The sequence below is a fragment of the Chlorocebus sabaeus genome, chromosome 4, assembly GCF_047675955.1.
Source record: "Chlorocebus sabaeus isolate Y175 chromosome 4, mChlSab1.0.hap1, whole genome shotgun sequence".
Lineage (NCBI taxonomy): Eukaryota > Metazoa > Chordata > Mammalia > Primates > Cercopithecidae > Chlorocebus > Chlorocebus sabaeus.
Genome location: NC_132907.1, coordinates 80,394,030 through 80,412,067, shown reverse-complemented (window position 1 = coordinate 80,412,067; position 18,038 = coordinate 80,394,030). Strand labels below are relative to the sequence as shown.

Below are 18,038 nucleotides of genomic sequence, written 5' to 3'. Positions count from 1 at the left end.
TCACTACTGCCTCCAAAATAAATGGTCTGCAGTCTAATTTGATCTGTCATCTGTAATTAAGCTGAAAACTAACCAAAGGAGTTCAGAAACCTATGTCATGAAAACATTTAATATAATCATGCTTCTAAAACTCAAATATATTGTTAAAATGTTATAATCTTGCATACAGCTTAAGGTAATTGAATAAGAATCCTTAAGAATTGGTTAAAGTGTTCATTTAAAAATCTCAAAATATATTCCATATATACCTAGTAAGAAGGTTATGATTTGATGATAAATAGTCGACATCTCGAAAAGAAGGTCTTTTTGTTTTGGGGATTTTTTCTGCAAATTTCCACCCCTCAAGTGTACTGTACAGATATAATTGGGTACATTGTATAGTATGGATTACTTTAAAATGTCAGTAGTAGAAGAACAAATTAGCCTACCATTGTCAAGATAACTGCACCATAATTCTACAGTTCCAAGTTCTACCTTGAAATTATCTAAAGAAGCATATCAATTATGCAACCACTTATTCTTTGTTTTTTAACGGTCTATTATCTATCAAACCTCCACAGTTTTGCAGCATTCTTACTCTGATTGTCACCCCTTTCCTTTCCACAATTCCTCACTCCTGTTGCAGAATAACAGTATTAACAGTGACAACAAAATATTGAAGGAAGGGGTTCAATGGAAGTGGAATATTACTGCATTATTTAAGGGGGTATTCGTTCTGAGATCTTTCTCTGAAAAAATATGATGAAATCATAAAGAAGATTAGGAAACCTTGGGCAACTGCTTGGCAATGTCTCCTCCCACAAAGACGGCTTCTAAATAAATCCACAGGTTTTGCACTGTCATCCAGCTCTCGATGATGTCTGTTGAGTTGGAAAGGTACTGCACCCATTTTTGAATCTGGGCTTTGAATGGCATATTGTACCTAAAATAAGAAATAGGTTTAGGATTTGGTTTTGGTTTTTGTTGTGCTGTGGTTTTCGAACTAAAAAGGTTTTTAAAAGTCTTAATTTTTAACCTCTTTCTTTACAACCTTCATTATGTTGCTGGCTTTTAAAGTGATGCAACCAAGTGATTAATTCATCCCCATTTATTGTGCATTGTTAGTCTAGCTTTTTCCCTTTTGATCCAGAGTATAGAGAAGGGTGGGAGATTTATAATCTAAGGAGTAGGTCAGGCATTAGACTTGATTCCACCAAGCTTCCAGGGTGATATAATTACCCTCAGTGCTGCTAAGGCTATGAGAATCATATGTGCTCTACTGAACTTCTGTGCCTATTTCATGGAGTCTCTGGTTTTTCATATAATATGGAGCCTTTATAGAATCATCAGTGGGGACCAGACAACTAATTCAATATTCAAATATGATAACACCTGGACTCTCTCATTAGCCTCCCCTTTTCTGAGTCTCTTCCTAACTTCCCACGTACCTGTGTCCAACCCACTCATGTTTGATATACATGTGTGCAAGGTTACTGCCTCTTCCATAGTTAATCTGTCTTCCCCTTTTCCTCTTTAAGACAGACTGCCTGCGGGTAGCCTCCCAATGTCCTTTTCTCCTTCTGCTTTTCCATGTGGGCTCATAACTACTCAGCTAAATTACTGAATTTCCCGGCTTCCCTTTGCAATAATGTGCAGTCAGAAGACTAAGTTCCACATCAACAGTGCTTAATTTAGCTGAACACTGGAATGATCTCATAGCTGAACACTGGAATCATCTCGCCAGCATTAAAAATTACTGATGCCTGCCTGGGTCCTACCTACAGAGACTCTGATTCAATGAGTCTGGGACGTGGCCCTGACATTGGGATTTTTTTTTAAGTTCCTTCGGTGTATCTGGCATGTTGCATTTCTACACGAAATGTTGAGTAGCGGCATTGGATGTAATGGGTAGCATGGGGAATAAGGTCACACCTGGGAAAGACAGATGAGTGAGCCAGACCAAACTTGGGTCCCTGATGATGTGGTGAAGTCCCCATTCCAACCTGAACCACCTATGTTAAGAATTCTTTTACACAGGAGCAATATAAGCATCAGTGTTATGTTAGCCATTTTGTATGTGGTGTTTCTGTCATTTACAGACAAACTTAATCCTAAATGATTTTACAGCCTATCTTTATGTTATGTTTCTTCTTCTCTTTCTTATCCCTTCATGGATCTCTCTAGCCCTACATAATATGGACTTGAAGTCGTATTATTGCATAAAAGTTTAATTTCCATATTCTTAATTGTTAACCAAATTGTTTTAATATTCCACGCATCTTTCTGAATATTTGTGTGCTCTTCACTGGAATATAGGTCCATAGAAACAGAGATCTTTCTTTTATTTGTTGTTCTATCCACAGCACCTAGAAGAGTACATTGCTCACATAGCAAAGGTTCAATAAGTATATATTGAAAAAGTATTCCTCCCAATAACTCTATCTGTGGATTAGATGCTATTGATAAGAAAAGTTTCCCAGCCCAACTAGATAATTTTTACTTAATTTATATTTATATGTGTATCTTTTCTATCTCCCTAGGGTATATTATTGTCTGTCTATCCTTTATTCTGGTTTGGTATGAATAGTAACCAAGTTCATTAAAACTCACCAAATCCCAAGAAGTCCAAACTTAAGATCACTAATGGTCTAACTTTATATCCCCATATTACTTTAGTGTAACAAATAAACTGAAATAAGAGAAATTTTTTGAAATAGCATGAAGTACACGGTATTTCCAACATTAAAAGTATTGATACACAAATATACAGAGAATTGGGTGATATTTTAAAGCGAGAATAGAACAACAAATTCATATCTCAATGGTATCCACATTCTGCACAATTACCGTATATTTGAGAAGATTCTGGGGAACAAAAACATTATTTCAGAAAGAGCAAATGGAAGCAATGAAACAAGGAAATGTAAATTCATGACTGTATGGTTTGTATGTCCAAAATGTGAGGGGTGGCCACTATGCATTATACACACGTAACAAAAGTTCACATGTGGATGGATGCGGTGGCTCATGCCTGTAACCGCAGCACTTTGGGAGGCCAAGGCGGGCAGATCACCTGAGACCAGGAGTTTGAGACCAGCCTGGCCAACATGGTGAAACCCTGTCTCTACTAAAAGTGCAAAAATTAGCCAGGCATGGTGGCTGTTGCCTATAATCCCAGTACTCAAGAAGCTGAGGCAGAATCACTTGAACCCGGGAGGCTGAAGTTGCAGTAAGCTGAGATCGCGGCATTGCACTCCAGACTGGGTGACGGAGCAAGACTCCGTCTCAAAAAAAAAAAAAAAAAAAAAAAAATTCACATGTACCCCATAAATTTATACAAATATAAAAAATAAAGTATGTAAACAACTAAGAGTTTCTAGTCCACAGAAACTGGCAAAAAAGGTTTTTCGAGTAAAATGATTATTCTGGAATTCAAAATAATGTTCCTTCTAGATTCTACAGCCTATAGAGCTGTAAGCTGTGCAGTCAGGCTTGTCAGCAGAAAAGCTGAAATGTCCCCAAAATCGGAGTAGCTAATGATAACGTTGCATTATTTTGTCCAGCGGATGGTCTCAGACAGATCCCGCAAATAGAGGATAATGAAATAAAACCAGAGTTACACATGCTGGAACAAGTGACTGAGGCCAAAATGAAACCAAGAATAATTGAAATATAATCTCTTATTTATCTATAAGTGGGTGCCTGAATAAAAACATGTTTTGGATATAAAAATTAATTAATTAATCGATTTAATGAAAACAAGTATTTTCAACATTGAGTAGACTGTATGAAGGCTATTATTGTAATGGATTTTTCATTAATTTGAAATGTTTGCTATCATGGTTCTCAAATCTAAGGGAAAAGATAGATGTGTTTCCCACCTGTTGCTCAGTAGGGAACCCAGCAACATCAAGCTGTCCTCCATGTTGGCGATGATTTCCGAGGTACTGTCTCCTCGCAAGAGGAGCTCTCCACGGGTTTTAAAGCTGCCGAAGGTGAATGTTTTATTGTCCCACTCATTGATCACTTGCTTCAGCTTTTGCTCAATGTCTCTCTCTTTCACCGCACTGATACAGATGTCCTATCAAAATGGCAAGCTCTCATGTTATTGCATGAAAGTCACATGTCCTTCCTTAACAGTCCAGGTGAAAGACCCTATCTTCGCTATTTGCTTCATATATATATATCTGTAAACTTTTGTATTTCCAGACCTAAAATGCAATATAAGAAATAGAATGTGTATATGCAGATACTGATGCATGAGGAGAGATGGAGATAAAGATATGACTGAAAAACAGAACTTTAATTTACAAAATTTCCCAGCAAACTTGTCCAGGAAGAAAGATGACAGAAAATAGATGGAAATCACTTTTAAAATTTGGAACTTTAATCACTGACTCAAAATTCAACGTATTTCTGATTTACCTCTAAAGTTAAATGAATGCAGCGTGTGAATGAACACAGGTAGCAGAAACCTGATTTCTCCCATGGCTCTGGTCACTTTCCCAGTCTCCTCTGCAGCCTCACCCTTCTCCTAGACCATTAGTCAAGCCCTTCCTTTACCCTCATTTCTTCCCACACTCTGTTCCCCTCTGTGTGAGCTCATTTACACCTATGAATTCAATCACTTTCATATCTCCAGGCAAGACCCACATCCATTTGCCTACTGAATTTCCCTGCTGAGATGTTTCAAGGAAACCCCAAACACAATCTGTGAAATATCAGACTCATGTCCCTAATCAAGCCCATGATCTTTGCACCTTGTCACCCAATCTGACCCCCTTCCCATGTTCCCCATCTCCATGGTCAGCACCTTCATCCACTTAGTTCTCTCAGCAAAAAAAAAAAAAATCTAGAGTTCATCTTTAGCCCTCCCCTTCCTTCTCCTACCATGTTCCCTTCATCACCAAATTCTCCTCAAATATACGTTGATCTTTTCTCTCCTTTCCAGCTTTACTACTTCCCCTCTCATCTAACAGCCATTATTTCTTGCCTGAGCTACTCTTAGAAACTCTCAGTTGGTTTTTCCATCATTCTTCCCTTGTCCTCCTTCACTTCTTTCTCCAAAGATCACTACCAGTGATCCTTACAAACGGCCAACCTAACCATGTCAGCCCCTGCTGAAAACACATCTCCCAGATGGTGCCCATTGCTCGATAACATCAGGTAGGCCCACTCCACCTCCCTGGCCTCTGCCGTCTCCTCTCTGCCCAGCCTCCGCACCCCCGCCACATGGGCCTTCTTCTGGTTCCTCAAACACACTTCGGATGCTCCATGCCTAATGTACGATCTGCCTGGAATGGCCTTCTTTGCACTTTCCAAGCCCCTCACCCCAATCACACAACCATACTCCCTTCACCCAGCCAGTCCTATGCATGCATCCGAGCGCTCCCTAGCTTTATCACCCCCAGATGAGCCAAACTCATCTATCATAGGCTTTCATAGAACAGCATACATTTTATTCAATGGTATTTGCCACAGCTTATAACTATGCCTTTATTTGTATAATTATTTAATAATCTGCGAATGCAGGACTGCATTGTTATATCCTGATGCCAAACCTGTCCCATCTTAGGCACAATAAACATTTGTTGAAGGAACTAGTGGCTGAATGCCAGGAGAAGAGTTTCAATTGTCTGAGTGTAGTTTACTGATTCAATATTCCATAACATAGAAATGTTATCACATCAATCCCACGAGACCTTGCAATCTTCCACCACATCATGCTCTCTGTCAACTGTACCTCTATTTCCTCTTTGTATTTCAGAAGAGGTGCCTCCATGATATTTCTTAACTTAAAACTTTCATTCCCCACATCCAGACTGTGCCCGGTGAGGGTGGTGATCCTTTCCCAGTGCCGCTCCATCATGGCTTTACTGGCCATGTATTCCAGCAGTGGGCAACACTCGCTGAAATCATCAATGATCTTCTGCAGGTCCAAAAAAGCCTGCCAGTCCTTCAAGGCCCGGGGCAGCTTCCGACACCTGTGACGGGAAACCAACATGGAAGGCCATTGAAATATGATCTTAGACAGCACTGGACCAAGATGGTCTGCTAGTATTTCTATCAAAAACAGCCTCTTTGAATACCTATCCTATTTTTAAAACCCATGACTTGCAGGCTATCTGCTAATATAATATAAAGATGACTTTTATATTACAGAAAATTGTCCTCCCCGTTAGAAAAGATTTTTTCCAATCCTTCACAACTATTACCTAGTTAGAGGCATTATTTTAGAGGGTAGAGGTGCTGTTCAAGCTAATTCAATTCTACAAACATGTACTGAGAACTTACTAAGCACAAAGCATAGCATAGTGTATCAGGCTGTCAAGTGAAATACACAACAAATAGCTCTCCTTTTTTTTTCTTTTTTTTTTTTTTCTGAGACGGAGTCTAGCGCTATCTCCAGGGTGGAGTGCAGTGGTGCGATCTTGGCTCACTGTAACCTCCACCTCCCAGGTTCAAGTGATTCTCCTGCCTCAGGCTCCCGAGTAGCTGGGATTACAGGTACATGCCACCATGCCCAGCTGATTTTTGTATTTTTAATAGAGATGGGGTTTCACCACTAGGATGAAACCTGGCCAGGATGATCTCAATCTCCTGACCTCATGATCTGCCCATCTTGGCCTCCAAAAGTGCTGGGATTACAGGCATGAGCCACCGCGCCCAGCCAGGTCTCCATTTTCTTTGACTTCAACAGCTACAACAATACAGAAAAATCATGGGCCCCTGCTTTTGTTCCAGATGATAATCTAACATTAACTTCAAATGCTTCCTAAGTGCAATATAAATAAAAATCAGCTCCCACCAAGCTTCAGAAAAGCCCCTAACATGATTCATCCTGATAGACAGAATGTGCTTATCTCATTGTCTATGCACAGGAGTAATTAATAAATAACATTTGACAAGAGTGATGTCAATGGACAACAACAATGCAGCAAGATGTGCTTTTGAAATAGCTGGGGTGAAAAGAGAACTTGGCTGCCTATCAAAGAAGAAAGCATTTGAAGTTCAATTGCTGGGCATGCTAAACATTTAATTTCTTACCTGTTCTGGAATTCCAATAGTTCATTGTTGATTTTTTCAATATTCACCTCTGACCAAAGAATATCATAATAGCTATTTACAGTTTCCATGACACTGTTGTACAGAGTGTATATTTTCTGTAGAAGATTTAGTTGCTTCTTTATTTCAAGAAGCTGAGGATACTGTGTAACTGGCAGGCCAAAAAGCTCCTCTCCTCCAGTATATGTGAGGTATTTCCGATAGATATTATCAAATTGGTTCTAATAAAAACACAAGTGAAAATTCATCCAGATGATTTATACATGAACAAACATGCAAATGAAAATATAAGACTGGCAAACAAGCAAGCCAGAGATGTATGATATCTGGGCACATGTAAATAGGAATACTAAGTTGGCATAATTAATTCATAGAAACCACTTCTAATTGTAATCATATTTTTAATGCAAGTACATACCATATTCCACAATAGCGCTCTCTATCTTACAAAGAAGAAAATATAAGTGTATTTAAAACACAAGGTTTCATTGTTTAGAAAACCATAGAAACTAAAAAGATTACCTGAAACATAACAAGCCTGTCACTGGCTTCCTGGGGCTTCAAGCCGCTAGCCATTGGACCATTCTGAACAAAAAGTTAAAAAAAAAAATAGAATGAAGTGTTTGCATATAAATTTCATGAACTCAAAGTATTTAAATATTAAAGTTAGGTTTCATCCATGATAGGAAACTTAGTTTTTATTTGTTAGAAAAAAAAGAGCCTTACAAAGTGATTTATTTGGAAATATTTTTCCAGTCTAAAAAAGGCAAATTAATGCCAGAACTTACCTTAGTCAAGAAACTTTTAAGATTAAAAATATGTATCATTCATTTCTTAGGTAACATAGGCAAACAGGAGTCAATGCCTATTCTATAAAGAAGCACATATAAAGTCTGCTTTTGAGCTAAATGCTATCATATAACTCATAGATTTTTATCATTCTAATACACACTTGTAAAGTGGCCCATAATCTTAACATTCCAATCAGAGTTTCCTACATTAGAAAACCTTAAATATGTGGATTTCTGTGCTTCTCCATCCATGGAGTTGGTACACGGGTCCAATCTTCTAACTTTATTAATTTTGTGGTTTATTGTGCTACTAGTTAATTGATACAAATTTTACCCTAAACTCTATATAATAATTTCCCTTCTGTAGCACATTATAATTGCCTAGAGATGGGTCTCATTACACAACATATTTACATTAGAAGATTCAGTACTTAAACATATATGGGTAACTAAAATATGGATTCCATGGGGGTGGGGCTCAATCTGTCTTATCCACTACTGTGTAGTCAGCACCAAGGACAGGGCCCAGCACTTGCTGGGCTCTATATTATTTGTGGAACCAAGGAACGCTGTGGAAAGGAGGACAATCATAACTACATGTGAATAGTACTTTTCTACACAAATTTAGAATGCTACCAAACAACTTCAGTAACAGACCAAATTATACAGCATTCGCCCTTTTAAGTTTACCATTTTCTGTTGAAATTATTATGTATGAACTCTGATTTGGTTAGGCTTTGTGTCCCCACCCAAATCTCATCTTGAATTGTAATCCCCATAATCTCCATAATCCCCACGTCTCAAGGGAGAGACTAGGTGGAGGTAACTGAATCATGGGAGCGGTTTTTCCCATGCTGTTCTCTTGATAGTGAGTGGATTCTCATGAGATCTGATGGTTTTATAAGGGGCTCTTCCCCCTTCACTCGGCATTCTCCTTCCTGTTGTCTGTGAAGAATGTGCCTTGCTTCCCCTTCACCTTCTGCCATGACTGTAAGTTTCCTGAAGCCTCCTCAGCCATGCAAAACTGTGAATCAATTAAACCTCTCCTTTATAAATTACCCAGTCTCGAGCAGTTCTTTACAGCAGTGTGAAAACAGACTAATATAAACTCTAAGGGGAAAGGATTGTGAAAAGAAAATGTTTTTCTCTCTCATGCAAATAAAATTCCCATTCCCTGGGAATTCCTAGGAAGTTTCATAGAGTTTTACCCATAATTTTTAGACAACTACATTTCACATGCTCTATTCACTCATCCCCAAAAATGCAAACAGAGAAAGCCAGAGACATACCAAATCATAGTCCAGATAAAACTGGTGACAATCTTGAAGGAATACCTCCACAGCACTAATAAGCTCTTTCTTGAAACTGGGCTGCAGTGACACTAATTCATTCTGGACTTCGCCAGCACGTGTCAGCAGCTTCTCCCAAGCATAGTGCAGTGTATCAACTTTGTCCATCTCTTCCCTTGCTATTAGAAGTCTGTATCTGTTAAGCAGGGCATAAGATTCCTTAAAAAAAAAAAAAAAGAAGAAGAAAAACTTAATTTTGGCCAGTCAGATGCATAAATGTACACACAGTCATTTGTTAAACGATAAGAATGGAAAATACCAGAATAATAGTGAAACCACCCTGAGAGTTCTAGTTACTCTACCTTAAACTGCAAGAGGTTAACTGAGCAACTGAGCCATTCAGCTTTAGTTTCCTCATCTATAAAATGGGAAAATCTTCTGGCTGCTTCAGAGGATCTTTGAGAGTATTGAAAAATATCATTTTAAATGCTTTTTGAAAACGATATACCATTAGACACATAAAAGATATTTTGACTTAGGTCCCCAAATTGTACTGGATGACTACAAAATTATAGCAAGTAAATGAAAAACAAAATAATTTAACTTCTAATGTTGGAATAACAAAATAAATCAGGGTTTTAACTCTGTCTTATTTCACATGATTGATAAGAGGTTCCAATAGTAAGACACAAGGGAGGGTTCTTGAATCAGAGCCTTCAGCATGTAAAATCCTGGATGGCTTTCTTCACTTAAAGATTAAAATGAGGCTAAGGTTGGTTTTCAGAAGAAAGAATTTTCTCTAAATATCCCTAGTCTCTTCTCCCACCATTACTCATCCCCACAGAGGTGGAATGAGTGCCTGATTGTCAATTTGAGGCAAAAAGAATTGTTGATTTGAGCAAGCATAGCCCAGTGCTTTTCTCTCTCTTCCCTCCCTCTCCGTGGAGGCATGCCCATAGTCTGCACCTCAGTTCCATAAACTGGATCAGGGCAATGAAAAGCCCTACAGCTTTCCAACACTGTCTCTGATGGATGAGGATGTATAATAATCGTGGAATTTAGTATTCACTATCTTATAACGTGTGTGTGTTTGGGGGTATGGAAGGGAGGGGAATAACTGGAGTAATACACTAAATTATGTCTTCCAAATAACTTCCATCAGGTATAAAGGTGATGTTTTGATCTTGTCTACTTGATTCTACTTTTATTCTTAATTCCCAGGTGGGAGAAAATAGGATTGTCAGTTACTTTACCTCTTCTTCATACTCAAGGGTCTCACCTGATCCTGCACAAGGAAAGGTCTCTATGCCTTGATGTTTCAATCCAAGGAGAGCAGGATGGACCATGTGATCCCCCTGGCCCAGCACAGCAGAAGTGAAAATGTGTAGTAGTGTGTACCATTTTCAGAGTAATGTGAAATTTTTCAAAATTCAAACAGGGATGCAGAAAATGGGAGACTAGAGTCTGATCTGGACCATCAGAGTATAAGTACAGACATTCCAATTATGGTGTGATGAAAAGATGATGCTTTTACAACTGGAGATTTTTTAATTCTACAATTATACTAGTCTCATTTAAAAATAACAAATATAGTGACGCATTTCTGATAAGACATTTTCATCTGGAAGTTAACACCGCCCTCCAACCCCACAGAGCCACCATGGCTGAGAAGTTCTTTTCCTTAATGTCTCCACTCTTGGGTCTTTGCCAACAATCACAAGTGGCAAATACGATTGAAAGACATGCACCATCAATTCTGATTATGAAAAGTTATTAATGACGTTAATAATTCACACTCTTATGTCATCTCCAATAATATAAGTATTACAAGATGAATAAAAAATGGACTTCAAAATTGCACACACATACACAGACATGAAAAGAAGCTGGAAAGAAATATACCAACACTTTGGTATGTACTTGATTGATAAGATTATGGTAATTTTGAAATTTTACTTTATACTTTTGTTTTGTGTTTTCTGATTTTTCTGCAATGCTATTTTTTAATTAGGGAAAAATGGGTTTTTTTAAAAAAAAAAAAAAAAAGGCTGTTGCTAAGAGTGACTTTGCTGGTGGCTTAACATGAGATTTCTAAGGAGATTCCTTAGAAAGAGATGATGTTTCTCAAGTGAATCTATTTAAGGATGTCTGCTTGTAAAGCAATTAACTGTCTTTTTTGCCACTGCTTAAATTACACTATGTATGTTGATAATATTATAATTAATAAGTCAATAAAAGCAGACTTCATTGGGAAAAAAAAAGACATTTTCATCTGGAAAAGATAGTATGATATGGTATACAAATAAAAGTGATGTGCAACACTGATCAAATTATGTAACTTCTTTGACCCTCAGTGTCCTTATGTGAGTAGGAGCCATAGTAAGGTTGAAATGAGTTAATGCATATATGGACACTGTTAGTGCCCCATCCAGGTCCTGATTACCAGCTGCTATTCCCATCCCCGACTACTGAGAATGCTGGCTATCAGGACTGCAGCTGTCCGCTTCCCTGGAAGATTTTCCTCAGCTGAATGTGAGCCTTCTCATGGGGAGGTTATAGCCAATTTCCCACTGACTTAGGAGTAGAAAGGGTAGTCTCCTTTGCATGAAGGAGGGCCCAACTCAATAGATGTTGTAGAGCGCCCATGGGATCATTCTGAAGTTAGTCCATAGCTGATTGGCTTCCTTTCCTGATTCCCTGGCTCCCCTTCTTTAGTGAATACTCATCAATAAATCACTTGCACAGAAATCTTTATCTTAGGCTCTGCTTTGAAGGACCTTAGGTGATATGTGAAGGTGAGAACTGGTCCATGGAAGGCACACTATAGGGGTTTGGTATCATCAACAATATTGAAAGTATTGTCTCAGTTTAGCAACCATTTAGTAACTTCACTCCAGACCCAGTCAATATTTCAGCTAATAGCATCGAACATGTAGAAATATTTCCATAATGAACAAATGATCATTGGTTACCTCAATAGGTCCTACTTGAAAGTCAATGGAGATTTGCTGCTCCCTTATTTCTTTCAATGCTGCCATTGCAATCCGAATATCATCTAGGTCCTTAATTGGACGATTTAGTTTCTTATTGAATTCTTCAATAAGCATAAAAATGTTTTCCATCTCACTCCGGTATTTTTTGTTACAGTGGCGTCCAATGACAACCATCCAGGCCTTTGTCTCAGCAGTCAGGGCGAACTTCAAGTCAGCTGTAAAAACCCAAATGTCTACAGTTCAGTTTTAAAAACTCAAACCGGTACAAAAAGTCAAAGTGTCGCTGTTCTCCAGTAGTAAATACAATACAGTGTATAACCCTCTAACCCATAAAAAATTGAACTAGAAAAAAAATCATAATTTTTCCTAGTCATTATATATTCATTCGTTTTATAAAGTTTGTTTTTACAACAATTCAATACACATGTCAAAATGCTTTTTTTTTTTAAAAGCACATATCAGAACCCTCTGGGATAATCCTCAAATGTTTGTTATTGTTACTTATTAAATAAAGGGTAAATTCTAATTCAAAATATAACACACATCTTTCTCTGACTTAGCCTTTTTTTTCAAGGTTTAGCAGCAAAGTGTTCAAAATAGTCCAGAATCAATAATTATGCGAAGGAAATTTTTAAAAAATCTACAAATTGGTCTTAAAGCTTGAGGCCCATAAAGTCAGTCTTTAAGACAGGTAGAACTCTCTGGAATACTAACCTAGGTAAAGGGACAGAACAATGCTGGCTAATTGATATAACTACATGAAAGAAAATGAACCAACCTGTGTACAGAGCAATGGGACCCACACAGATATATTCAGGCTCAGCATTAATTTCCTGCTCTAGGTTTTGGAAATAGAGGATCTGGGACTCAAATTCAGAGAGCAAGGGGCTCTGTGTAATAAATGTTTTAATGGCTTCTTCTTTCCCCTTTTGCCAAATGTGATTGTAGCGTTTGAAGCAATCCATGGATGCAATAACTTCCTGAATGCAAATAACAACAGATTTATGTTAAGAAGGAAGAATCTGGAATGGCACGATGATATAAGTGAATATTTGCCAACTGCTGATGGTTCCTATGGATTTATTAAAATGTTGAGTGAACTGTGTGATTATCTGGAAATGCCAAAGAACTGAACTGGGACTATATACAATAGTGTGGACAGTGGCCCAGGGCTAGTAGCAGTTTCACTGTTGTCATCCCTAGCCAAATGGGAGAGGAGCGGTTTCTAGAAACTAGAAGAGAGTCCTTGAAGATGCTGTGCACAGGACCCTCTTGCTTGGAGCTGGGCCTTAGGTCAAAAACCACAGCTCAAGGTCCCACTACAGGGAGGGTGCCATGGAAAACATCCTCTGAGGTCATTCTCCTCTGTCCCCGCTCCCCTCAGATCTCCTCAAAGCCTCTTCATTGACTGAACCCACTGGAAGCCTCAATGGGAATCTACTGACATGTTGCCTAAGGTCAGATAGGTGGAGGGGGTGGAGATTAGATCTTAGGGGCATGAAGGACAAAGAGAACATAGCCAACATCACTCCAATGAAAGATTGCCTGGAATCACATAAAATGTATAAATTCATATAACAAAAATTGACATCTGAACAATACTGCATCTTACCAACCAGGAACACAGTGCATGTTTCCATATCTTGTCATCTTTTTCAAAAATTTCTTATTAAGTTTTAGGGTAATCTTCATAGAGACCCCAGATACTTCTTATTACACATGTTTCTAGGTATTTTCCAATGATGTTGTCACTGTAAACAAGATCTTTTCCACTATTATAACTGGCTATGAATGGCATATACATTTTTAAAAATTGATTTGTAAATGAACAGTCTAGTTTGCTAACCAAGTATGCATCTGTAAAGATGAAATGACTCTCTGGCAATTGGTAAATAGGGATAGTATTGATCTAATGCAGAGGTCACGTTTTCAAATGCTATTTTTCCCAGCAAAACAAATGCTACTGCTTTGTACCAGCGAAAGCAGCAAGCCACAGAGGAGTGTGCTACGCCCCCTCCATCACTTCTTCCTTTTGGACTGATTTTGCTACCACCTGTCTTAAGAATATCTTTGCATATTGTTTTCACTCATAAGTTAGTGCTTAAAAAATGTTTTCTCATGGACATAGAGAGCAGAATGATAGATAATAGAGACTCAGAAGAGTCAGATTTCTCATCAGCTTCAGAAGGGAGGGTGATGAGAAATTCGCTAATAGATGCAATGTACATTATTTCGGTGATGGATACCCTAAAATCCCAGACTTGGCCACTATGACGCTATAGTAATTACAGAACTTTACTATAAAAGATGAAAGAAGGTTGGTAGAAGTGGGAAAAGGAACAGTTGAGGTTGTGGAGCATAGAAGCAAAATAATAATTTCCTTCATATAATGTAAAAGCAAATGCAATAAAAGTGGCACAGAGGCCGGGCGCAGTGGCTCATGCCCGTAATCCCAGTACTTTGGGAGTCCAAGGCAGGCGGATCACCTGAAGTCAGGAGTTCGAGACCAGCTTGACTAACATGGCAAAACCCTGTCTCTACTAAAAATACAAAATTAGCAGAGTGTGGTGGCACATGCCTCTAATCCCAGCTACTCAGGAGGCTGAGACAGGAGAATCGCTTGAACCTGGGATGCAGAGGTTGCAGTGAGCCAAGACTGTACCATTGCACTCCAGCCTAGGCAACAAGAGTGAAACTTCTTCTCAAAAAAAAGACACAGAGATAAGTATTTTGTTGCCAGCACTGTGTGTTAATTTTAACTATGATTTCTTACTCTTAGATTTTCATAATAGCGGTTGATCATACTAGAGAAACTAGTGGATCTTATTGCTGATTTATTTTATTCTATTTTCTAGGAATAGAGACACTTGAAAATATTTCTGAATGTTTATTGTTATCATGGAATACTTTGCTTATCATTCAGTATAGAGCCTAATAATCTAAGTACTAGATAAATATTTATTGAGTTATATGAATACTGTCCCTAGGGGAAAATTAAATACAGGACCTTCGATATATTAAGAAAGGAAAATTAAAAGTGAATAAATGCAAAAGATTTCCAGTTCCCTTGGGAACACATTAAAAATAAACTTAATATTTCCCCACATTGTTACAGCAATGGTAGCTTTTCAGAGTGCTTTCAAATGAATGTAACTCATTGTATCAAAACTGAGTAATAGAAAAAATGCACTTAATGAACAATAACTATTCCTCAAACACCGGAAAACATTATTAATAAGTCAACAAGTCTTACTGGCCATGTGAATTAGAAGAGGTTTTTTTTTTTAAAAAAAAAAAAAAAAAAAAAAAAAAAAGATGACTTCAGGGTTTTAAATCCTTTTGTCTGTAAAATAGATTTGCATGAACAAAAAAGGGGAAGTTGAGAGGAGATTATGTTGAAAGAAAAAACTGCCTTGAATGTACATTCATTTCCAGTTCAAGTTTGTATTGATAGTACTAATATCTTCTTTATTCTCAGTTTCATCTAATTTCTATGTGGCAATATAAATAAATTTTTATCTGACATTTTATAACATTTGCCTGACTACTCAAATATGAAAAAATGACTACAAACCTTATTCTGTTTCAAATATGTTAGTATCATTGGTTCTTCGAAGGTGAATTATAACAACAGTCTGACTTCTAGTTTGGAACATTTTAGATTTTTTTTAAGTTAGATTCATTTGTATTAAAAGAAGATATTAAAGGCATTAAACAAAACACAGTATGAGAGTAAGAATAATTTTCTTTCACCTTGCAATCTAGAATGAAAGATCTTCAGTTAGATAAACATTTGCTGAGCACACACAAGATGCCATTAGCTGCCCCCAAAAAGTACAGTGGGTGAGACCCAGGCTACATACAGAACAACCTTGTGATGATCACCTTCACACAAGTGCATGTTGCAAAGTAAAAGGTCCGGCTGCCAGACCCTCGTGACATACCTTTTTGGCGGAGTTGATCATTGTGCTAAGCACAGAAACTAATTTTACAATCTCTTTGTTTTCAGAAACATTCTTATAATAGTTCTTGGTTTGCACGGGAATGGGTAAATTTACAGATGCTATCTCCAAGGTATCTAAAAAGAAAAAAAGAAGAGAAAACTTTACACTACTAGCAAAAGATGTACTTTTAGAAGATGAGGATATTTCTATAATAGTAAAGCAAGGACTTCTGAAAATCTTCTCCTTTATAAAAGCAATGAAAATAATGGAAAGAATTGTCAATGTCAACTTTTCAGGACTCTCTAAATTAATCAAAGCTTGCAATAATCCAGAAAGTGTTTATTCAAGAACAATGCTGAATCTTGGTAACAACAGCAAGTTTTGTGGTGTTTTGACTTGCTCTAGTCCCACTGCCGCTCTCTGGCTATAGGGTAGCCAGGTAGCCTTGAAAAACAGCAGCCTTACAACCATTACTGGAGGGAAAAAAAAAACCCCACCAGTAGCCTAGCAGTCCCTGGAAGGGCCAGCCTGGGCTTGGAGCTCCTTAGGGAGCTCCACAGAATTCTCACTCTTTGAGCTGTCTGGGAGCTCCCTGGAAAAGCCTTGTTCAAATAGTTAATTTTTATTTGACCTAATTCAGAATTCTCTGAGAAAAAAAGTCCTACCCCCAAAGCATTTGTCAAAAGACTATCAGCAACAATTGCTTAACTTCACAGCTGCCTAAGGCAATGATACTAGTTGGGGGCAAATAAGAGATTGGCCAAAGAAGTTAAAAATCTGGGAAATGAGAAGAATGAAGTCAGTAACATGGCTGAATAAGAAGGTCCTGGCTCTCCTTCCACCCATGGACACACCCAATACACATCTATTCTCAGATCAGTTCCATCTGAGAGAAAGTCAGAGACCTAGGGAGAGATTCCTACTTATGTTATAACCAAAAACACATCCACATCAAATGGGCAGGAAGAGTGGAGACACACTTGGACACAGATCCTGCCCTGGACACTGAACCAGAGAATTGGGAAAGGAATCTGCAACACACAGCTTCTCTCTGTGGAAATGAGACTTTGGACCTCACATGTATCACCATAACTCTTAAGGTTCCCCAAGGCTCTTAATTCACCAGCTCTGAGAGTGAAGTAGATTAGACACACAAGAGTCTCTCTAGACCACAAGAAAACAGTGAGGGCTTCACACAGGCATGAAGCACTTACAGAGGCTTCATTCCGTGGAAGTTGTGCAGAAATGGGGCTTTAAAACCATGGCCCCTTGTTTCTCCCTCACACCAAGTGCTCCAACATTTACAGCTTCCACCCAAGGGACTACATTCTAAAACTCCCATCTCTGGGAGCAGACGGGACCAGCACTTGTGTGTCTCTCTAGACCACAGGAAGAAGCAGCCATTTAATATGAGCATATAAGCACTTCAACAGGCTTTATCCCACAGGAGCAGTGCGGAGAAGGGGCATAAAAAACACAGGTTTCTGCTTCTGTTCAGAAGGGGTTAATGCTAGGCACTGAGTATCCCAACTTCTGCAGCCACCTCCCAAAGAACTCAATCCTAAACCTCTTAGCTACTTGAAGAAAGGGCATTAGGCATATGTGAATTTCCCTAGATCACAAAACAGAAAGGAAGTTTAAATGGACATGGAAACGCGACCAGGGGCTACAACCCCTCAGAACAATGCAGAAAAGGATCAAGAATGTGCAGCTTCCATTTTCTTTCTGGGAAGGGGCTTCTGGAACAGCCCCTAGTGGCTACTTGATGGCCTGGCTTCTAAAAACCTTACATCAGAGAATTAATGAGGCAAACAAACAGGACCCCTCCAGCGGCTGGAGCCAGAGCTCAGCACTTCATGAGTTTTCCCTCTGGCTCACCTAGTGATAAGCCTAGGCCTAGCCATTCTTTCTGGAAGGAGTTATGACATGCACCAAGTGCCATAACTTCTATAGCTCCTACCCAAAGGACTGTCTCTT

General features: G+C 38.4%; 1 protein-coding gene across 4 annotated transcripts in view; it reads right to left on the bottom strand.

The window, feature by feature from the left end:
* The window catches only part of DNAH5 (dynein axonemal heavy chain 5), a 318,561-nt gene that overhangs the window by 166,178 nt on the left and 134,345 nt on the right, over positions 1-18,038 (bottom strand). For all 4 annotated transcript variants that reach the window (XM_037988724.2, XM_007961228.3, XM_037988725.2 and 1 more), the window contains 9 exons: positions 16,062-16,195; positions 12,896-13,097; positions 12,097-12,332; positions 9,125-9,343; positions 7,567-7,629; positions 7,027-7,265; positions 5,723-5,963; positions 3,861-4,060; positions 769-922 (listed from right to left, as the gene is read on the bottom strand). In XM_037988724.2, the coding sequence (XP_037844652.2) occupies positions 769-922; positions 3,861-4,060; positions 5,723-5,963; positions 7,027-7,265; positions 7,567-7,629; positions 9,125-9,343; positions 12,097-12,332; positions 12,896-13,097; positions 16,062-16,195 (1,688 nt within the window). The remainder of the gene's footprint in view (positions 1-768; positions 923-3,860; positions 4,061-5,722; positions 5,964-7,026; positions 7,266-7,566; positions 7,630-9,124; positions 9,344-12,096; positions 12,333-12,895; positions 13,098-16,061; positions 16,196-18,038) is intronic.